Source organism: Genypterus blacodes, unplaced genomic scaffold, assembly GCF_046128005.1.
Source record: "Genypterus blacodes isolate CSIRO-AG114 ecotype Tasmania unplaced genomic scaffold, CSIRO-AGI_Gbla_v1 ptg000032l_1, whole genome shotgun sequence".
Taxonomy (NCBI): Eukaryota; Metazoa; Chordata; class Actinopteri; order Ophidiiformes; family Ophidiidae; genus Genypterus; species Genypterus blacodes.
The window spans coordinates 7595293-7603743 of NW_027466845.1; the positions used below are offsets into that span (position 1 = coordinate 7595293).

The window sequence follows — 8451 nt, forward strand, 5'->3', positions numbered from 1 at the left end:
GTGCATTTTTGTACCTTTGGCGCGGTTTTTCGTCTCGGAGGTCAGCGAGTAAATGTTTATGTCTGCATAATGACGTGAGTCGGGATGTGTCTCCGTCTATGTGGTTGTGTGTGTGTATGTGTGTGTGTATTGTGTCCTGTAATAGGCTGGTGGAGTGTCTGATTGGAGTCTGGTTGCGAGGAGGGTGAGCTGTGTGAACTGTGGTGCTCTCTGACTGCCGCATTTTCATGGAAAGCATCTCTTTGGGGGCCTGCAGGTTTTCAATGTGCTCATTTACACATCAAAACAGCCCAGGAAAGGGATAGTGCTCAGGGGGGGGCGAGGGCCTGTGGAAGGAGGGAGGGCAGGGTAATGAAGGATGCTTTATTTTCTCTTTTTTCCCCCTCAGGGTTGGGCAGGGGTTTACGTCTACGTAGGAGGGGCATTGATGCCATAATGATCGCCTTTAATCAGACCCGTGACCAGATGGAGGAGTTCTACTCGCATCAGCAGACAAAGACACAATGTCAGCGGCGGCCAAACCCGACAACCTCTGAGCTGATTTCACACCTTTGTTTGAACTATAAATTTGATCAATCCTGGACAATCCTGTGCTGGAGTGACTCAGTATCAGTACCATGGGGGATTCCTCTGTGATGGAAGAAGAGGAGTGGAGACTACAACTAAAACTAAAGCTAAACGAGTATCAACACCCCAAAGACAAAGTGCTGATTGTGAAGAATAGTTGATTTAAGTTTTGCCGACATATGAAAACCTCTTATCTTAAGTGCTGAAAGTGGGAAAGAAAGTGACAAAGAAGAGTGGCACAAAGGAAAGAGACGGAAGGAAGGTGAAAGGGAAGAAAAGAAGAAAAGAAAGGAGAGAAAGAATAAGAATGAGATAAAGTGCAAGATTGTTTTGAATGTAAAATCTAATAAGTAACTCCTGGCGTCAGCGACATAGAAGTAGAAAATCTCCCAAAATGGAAAACACTCCATTGATTTGCGCTGACGTACATAACTGGAATAAATGTACTTAGTTCCTGTGACTCTGACACTGTTTAACCTCCTGAACCAGAGAAGAAGAAAAGCAGTTTGGACTCTCAGCCAAACTAAATCCACAGAGCGAGACCGAACTTACTTAGTCCTGAAATTGGACATTACTGGAGTGCAGGGTGGGGTGGGGGATTTGGAGATTGGTTGGTGCCGGTCCAGGGCTGCAGACCTTAGGTGTGTGTGCTTGCGTGCCTGTGTGTGTGTGTGCGTGCGTGTGTTCCCGGCAGCCACATCTCTGGCGCCAAAACCAACCACAGCTCAAACAAACTGTGTTTTTGGACTGCAGCTTGTTTCTTGCCTCTCTATCTATCAGTTACTTTCCCGCTGCAAAGTAGCGTGTGGCGAGCTAAAAATAGCCGCCACTGACCTGGAAATGTGGTGATAGAATTCATATTTGTGGAAAAAGAAACAAAGATATCCTGTTGCAGCTGTAACCAGTCCTTTCTGTTGACCTTTGTAGTTTCCAAACCTGTCTCGGTCGTGTTCAGCAAAAAAATTAAAATCGAAAAAGAAGTGCAGAGGCGGCGAAAAGAAAAAGAGGAGAAGAAGTGCATAGGTGGAAAAAGTTCAAACCAAACAATCTAATGGAGGATTGAAGACCAGTTTGTCCTCTGTGCATCCCCGTCCCCCCCCCCCCCACCCCACGTGTCCTCACCGCCTCTGCCTATCTAATCAGTGCCGCTAAGCGCAGGTGGGACAAGCTGGTTTGTGTCTCAGGCAGCAAGTGTTTGGCCTCTCTGGGTCGTGTCACTGGAGTGTAAACTGGGGAGGAAGCACGCGCGCCCGTTCAGGCGCCCGTGAACTGGAACATGTGGCTGAATCACCGCCGGCCCCGATTCCTCCGGGCCGCCCGCACACTCCAAGCAAAACACACCCTCTAATAGTTCAATGTGATCCACGGCGTCGGAGCCCAGAACCGTCCGGGCTCGGCTGCCAAAAGCCACGGACGACGTCTACAATGGCTGAAGTGAGGAAAACAGAAAAAGGGAGGATGTTGGTAGCGAACCCACATCTCGCTTTGGAGAAGTAAGAAATAAGGCAACTGAAACACTCGCCTTGTAACGCAACATTGATTTAGTGTGTGTGGAACAAGCTTTAAGTCGTCTTTAAGAGGAAAACAGGGACCAAAACAAACCTCAGTACGCTGTTCAGTTCTGCTGAGACACAATTACAGTCACAGCGACGAGGCGGCGTAGACAAACAAGCTCCCGGGGTCATTCCACACTTTTCCATTCCATCGTTCCCACATGCTGGAGGTGACACAGACATAATAAACAATCAGCTCCACTGTCATTTCCTCTGCCTTTTTGCTGCGTGTCGTTGCAATTTGACGTTTTGGCTCCTAAACTGTTCAACTTCAGGTAATGTTGCAGCTATTTGTTCTCTCTTTTTTATGGCCCATTGGAGAGCAGAGTGAATCTGTTGTACAATAAAGTAGAATTTACAGCAAAAACATTGTTGTAAGGCTTTCAAACTTAATTTGGGGCATTTTAGCATAACAATAAGTTTATGTTTAATTCTCCTCAGAGGTTATTTATAACAGCTGGTGCCTATTTGAGCAAAATGTGTCAAATTTAGGAGCATTCTATCGATTTTACAGCAAATCCTGGTTTTGTGTGGTGGAATTCAGAGTCACAGACCTCCTTTAAACTCAAATAATGTCCTGATAATCCACCTATTACTGTTTTTTTGTCTGTGCTGGTAGCAAACTTGAAGCCGCCTGTGAAACGATGCAATCAGGCTGAAATCCACTCCAGATTTGTCCTCTCAGATCAAAGTGTGAATATTTGCATGTGGATCAAACAGCAGCGTGAGCGGCACAATAGTGAGGATTAAAAAACGAGGCATTAATTAAATATATTCTTCCCGGCAAACTGCTGCTGCATTTTAAAGACGATGATGCAAACACGAGCCCTCGCCACCGTCACTGTCACTCTGCGCACACACACACACACACACACACACGCACACACACACACACATACACTCACACGCACACTCTCTCTTTGAGGAAGATTGTTGGGACGCGAGGAGATTCTTTCTATTAAAAACAACATCTGAGTCCCTTGAGGAGACAAGCGAGGAAACGATAAAAGGCTGAGATGAAGAATAATCTGACTGCTGAATCTGATGAAGACTCACAATGACAGCAAGCAGCAACAAAAAGGTGAAGGTGAAATTCCACAAATTTATTATCTTCCATCCAACAGGTCAGAACTCAACGGCTCATAAAAGGCACTTAACTTCCCTTGACCTTTGCTACTCAAACTTTAATAATAAATGCATCTAAACAACAAAACCTGGTAAGAGCCAAGGTGAACTTAAATTAAATATATTTACAATAAATAGAACATTTATACACATTTATACAGTTAATCATGCCACTTTGCAGGGAGGAGAATACGCTCATATTTCCCAGGATTCCTCCCTCATCAGTCTGTTTTCGCTTTGTGACCTGTAAGAACACTATGTAAGAGACGACTACGATAACAATACTGAGCGTGTCCCTTTAAGCACGGAATACTGTTTATGGAGACTCTCGTGTGTGTACCTGTGTGTCCTTTGGCAGCAGCAGAGGAGTAATTCAGTCCATCAACTCATCTTCCCAAAGTCTTTTTTAGCAGCTCCTTAAGCAGGATATGTGTGTGTGTAATGGGTGTGTACAGTACTTGTGTGTGTGTGTGTGTGTGTGTGTGTGCTGCCTCAGACGTGTGTAGGGCTGTCTGAGTGCAGGTCTGTCTTGGCCATGTGCAGGACCACAGCAGGGGGTTTGTAGTGACAGTGTGTGCTGCCACAACTCACGCCGCCGCACGGTTTCCTGCCAGTAGTCCTGTCTGCCAGCTTCCTGCTGCACAGGCCCTGCCAAGTCTGCAGGGTCTTGGAGCTCCACACCCACACCCCGCTGGTGATGCCCACTACCAGCGACATGAAGATCTTCAGCATGAACACGGCCACGGTGGGCACGGACGTCTCCAGCGAGCAGTCCTCGTTCCTGCGGCCGGGGAATGACACGCATTTGGCCTCCAGCCCGCGAAACTTCCAGTAGTCCATGTTGAGCCTCTCGTAGAAGTAGCAGACGATGACGCAGGTGGCAGGCACCGTGTAGAGGATGGAGTAGATGCCGATCTTCACCATGAGCTTCTCCAGCTTCTCCGTGTTGGTGCCCTCCGTCTTCATCACTTTACGGATGTGGAAGAGAGCCACAAAGCCCGTGAGGATGAAGGACGTGCCGATGATCAGGTAGCAGGACAGAGGGATGAGAACGAAGCCGGTGAGCGCCCCCGGGTCCATGCTGCCCACGTAACACAGTCCGGTCAGCTCGTCGCCCGCCACCTTCCTCATTGTGAGGATGATGATGGTCTTCAGCGCGGGAATGCCCCAGGCTGCCATGTGGAAGTAGTTGCTGTGGGCTTCGATGGCCTCGTGACCCCACTTCTTCCCCGCAGCGAGGAACCAGGTGAGCGTGAGGATGACCCACCAGATGGAGGAGGCCATGCCAAAGTAGTAGAGGATGAGGAAGACGATGGTGCAGCCTGTGGACTCCAGCCCTTCCTGGATGATATACAGCTCGCCGTGCTCTCGGTCGCAGGCGATGTTCTCAGCCCCGGCCACAGAACGGATGATGAAGGCCACCGAGTAGACGTTGTAGCACATGGAGAGGAAGATGATGGGCCGCTCGGGGTACTGGAAGCGGTGCGGCTCCAGGAGGAAGGTGAGGACGGTGAAGGCGGTGGAGATGAAGCACAGGATGGACCAAACTGTCATCCAGATGAAGGCAAAGTCCTTGTCCTGTCTGGACCAGAACACGTCCACGGCGGAGGAGCAGCGCGGGGCGCAGGACTGACTCTTCTCCACGTACTGGAACTTCTCCGGGTTCTCACAGGACCCAGTGGTGCCCGGCGAGCGACCCCCACCGCTCCCACTCCCACTCCCGCCGCCTCCGCCTCCACTGCTGCTGCCCGGCTGCCTGGCCCTGGGGGGCACCGACAGCATCCCCTCACCTTTCTTGCTCTCGGCCCTGGTCTCGTTCTCCGGTGCCTCCATGCACAGGGCGTTGGGGTCGTTCCTGGTGGGCAACTTGGAACAATCCAACGAGTCCGGCCAGGTGTAGCTGAACTTCTCCATGATGGGCGAACACTTCTGCCTGGCCTGCTCACACATGGGTCTGCAGGCCGGGATGGAGGTCGACACTTTGTCCGTGCACATGGGGGCGTAGAGGGAGCACAGGAAGAAGCGGAGGTGCACGTCGCAGCCGTACTCCACCAACGAAGCGAACTCGTTCAGCTTGATCTCAGCCTCTTTCTGGTCATCGTGGTTCATGTAGTTCGGCATGCGGGTCATGTTGTAGCCGATCCCCTGGCACATGGGGATCACGATGGGCTCGCACTTGGCCGGTCTGCCGCGCTCCAGATCGTAGGAGCCGATCTCGAAACTGGAGCCTGAAATCACCAGCAGACACCAGAGGAAAATCACCATCTTCAACGGGCAACCATCCATGCTCATGTCTCAAGTCAAGTGCCAGAGGGAGGTCGGCGGGTTCTGGAGCGACGTCCACATAAACAAGAAGAAGAAGAAGGAGCAGGAAAGCAGGTTCGGTTGCGGGGATCTGCGCCGCTATTTCCCCATAGCGAGGGGCAAACGTCGCCTCGGCGCACCGTTAGAAAAACATCCCCCCCTCCAAAAACAAGCACCGCGCACTCTTCAGGGGATCAGTTTGGACGATTCGCCTGATCGATCCTCGAATCGAACCCAATAATCCGGTGATAAACACCCGTAATGTTAAAAGGCAAGAGTCGGAAAGTTCGGAGCAACAATGGAGGAGACGAGTGGAGACGAAGCAGGGGGACACGGAGCGTCAGATCGGGGCTAATAATCCTCACACCGACTGACGGGAAATGTCCCCCCTCTCGGAAAAAGAAGCAGATGTGAAGCAGCTGTTTGGAAGCGTATGTGAAGCTTGTGTGTCCAGAGGCGGCGTGAAGAAGAAGAAGCGTGTGGCCGTGTGTGTGTTTGCTCGCTGTCGCTGTTGCTGCTGTTGCTCTTCATCCGCCGCGATCGGACTGAATACTGAAGTTTTGTGCGCAGCTCCGTGGGACTTGAGCGAGGAGGAGGGTGAGGAGGAGGAGGGCGAGGAAGGGGAGGGGGGGGGGCGCTCCGTGACGCTCACATTACACCGGCGACGCACCGCACAAGGGAGAAGGAGAAGAAAAATACACACACACAGACACACACACACACACGCACGCGCGATCAGACCAATACTGAATGGAGGAGTGTGTGATTGTGTTCAGAAATGCATACAAACACGTGGAGCAGTGTGAGGGTGAACTTCTCAGCTAAGTAATGATGAAGATTTGCAGCAGAGTTAAAGGTGTAAAAGTAACTTTATCTGCTTTTCTTCCTCTCAGAATCACTTAAAGTGTCCATGAGATGTTGTTGAGTCAAACCCAGCAGTGTGTTTGTGTCTAATCTAACCTGTCTGTGGTAAAGTGATCTATCCTCTGGGGAGCCTGACTCACACTGACTCACACTGCTGTCACCAGCTTGGTTCAGATTCTGGTAAAGAACTTGTCTTTATTTACATCATGCTGGGAACAATCCTCCTCCTGCTGCAGCTGCCTTGCTCAAAGGCAAACTACCATAACCTCCCCCCAGCTGAATGAAGGGTGGTGTCCCTATACCCACACACAGTAAACACACACAAAGCCGTACTGCTCTAAACAATAACCCCAGAAATGTCCAAAATTGGCTCTAACATGATGAAGATGAAGTGATGATATAGCTGTAGTGAGGGAGGAAGACTATTGTTTCCATCTAGTGGCTGAATGTGGAGAGCCTGCAGCTCCACAGCTGTTGCAGTGAGCATTTGATCTTTTCTCAAACGGGGCTGGAACTCAAGGATTTTGGCCTCTAGCCCTGCAGGACTGAATTGGCTGTCAACTGCATACTGTCTCTATTAGCCCCTGTGTTGAAACGCTGCCGAGGGCGCTTTGCACTTGTCTGCTCAGAGAATGAAGTGTCCTCGCTGGGAAGAAAGCAGAAGGCATCATTTCTTACAACGTCGGCGTAAACCTGCGACTGCCGCTTGACCTCACACACTCACCCGGGTGTGAAAACGCTTCCACTCGTCCTACTTAGTGCTATCAGATTGGGATTTTGCTTCCATCCTAAGAAAGGAAATCTCTGCTTCTTAAGCTTTCTAGATGACAAATTGAGGTAGATGAAGGCGGCGTGTGTATGTATGTGTGTGTGTGTGTGTGTGTACGTGTGAGCCATTTTATCAGATCTGGCACCAGGTTCAAAAATAAAAGCCCTTTCTCTTAGCCTCTAACTTTGAATTAAGCCCGATCCAGCGGGGGAGGAAATGCATTCCAGGCTCTTAGATGATATCTTATTCTACGTCAGCGTGGAGGCTTTTGGTTGAATCAAACAGAAACGCTTCTGACTGAAGTTCCATTACGACTCAGGACCCTCTCCACTTAAACATTTTGGAGTTCACACTTCAAAGACAGGGGAGGCATAGGAGAGGGTGGAGGAGAGGCTGAGTGTGCTCCTGGAAGGCCTCAGATGATTATCAAAAAGATACTTCACTCTCTCCAAGGTAAGCAGCACATATCACGCCGCATTACAGTCCGGCTGACACACAAAAGCCGTAAGTGGGAACTGAGCACCGTCGGTATACACGGAGGCGTTTGAATCGTTGTCATTGTTTGTAGTTATACATCAAAAAGCCAGACGGTGCAGCTCCAGACGTGCTGATGTTTTCTGAGTTCGCAAAGTTGAGTTTATTGAATTTCACGCACCAAAGACTTTCAGTTCAGGTTCATTTGCTGTTATGGGGGTTCTCAGACTTGTGGTATGTGTAACCTCTGGTGGTACAATTCCACAGAGAAATGGTGTTATTGTAGCAAACTATCCAAAAAACATTGCATAGGTTTCATTAATAATTACTTTTTTGGTGAATTTGTCTTCTCTTTAAAGGAATATTGGATGTTTTGTTGACTATAACCCAGCTGGTCCCATGTGCACACTTTGGCCTTCCATTCTTTGTGGATGTGAGTTAGTTTAGGGCTTTGGCGGGCTTGTTGGTGAGGTGCTACTTAAAAAGTTAGATGAGCGATGGAGCACGGGAGCACCGTCCAGCTGTGAGGCCACATCCATAAAGAAGCGGTGGCTGCTGGCTGATTCCTACAGGAGACAGCCGGTCTGACCACAACACTCCTCTGTGTCAGGGGCTCCACAATCACTGTATTCTTATGTGTTTATATTTCACCTAATTGTATTATTCCTTCTTGACCTGAACTGAAATTTCGAAAGAGGAGTTTGACGTCCAATTGATCCATTTTCTGGCCCCGGCGAATGTTTTGTTTTAAGAAGGTCGTTACTATTTACTTTGCCGTTTCTGCAGAGGAAATTG

General features: G+C 49.5%; 1 protein-coding gene across 1 annotated transcript; it reads right to left on the minus strand.

The window, feature by feature from the left end:
* Positions 1-3202: 3202 nt before the first annotated feature.
* fzd9b (frizzled class receptor 9b) lies at positions 3203-6116 on the minus strand. Its single transcript, XM_076146371.1, has one exon. The coding sequence runs from the start codon at positions 5535-5537 to the stop codon at positions 3738-3740; it is 1800 nt and encodes a 599-aa protein (XP_076002486.1). The 5' UTR covers positions 5538-6116; the 3' UTR covers positions 3203-3737.
* Between the last annotated feature and the right edge of the window lie 2335 nt (positions 6117-8451).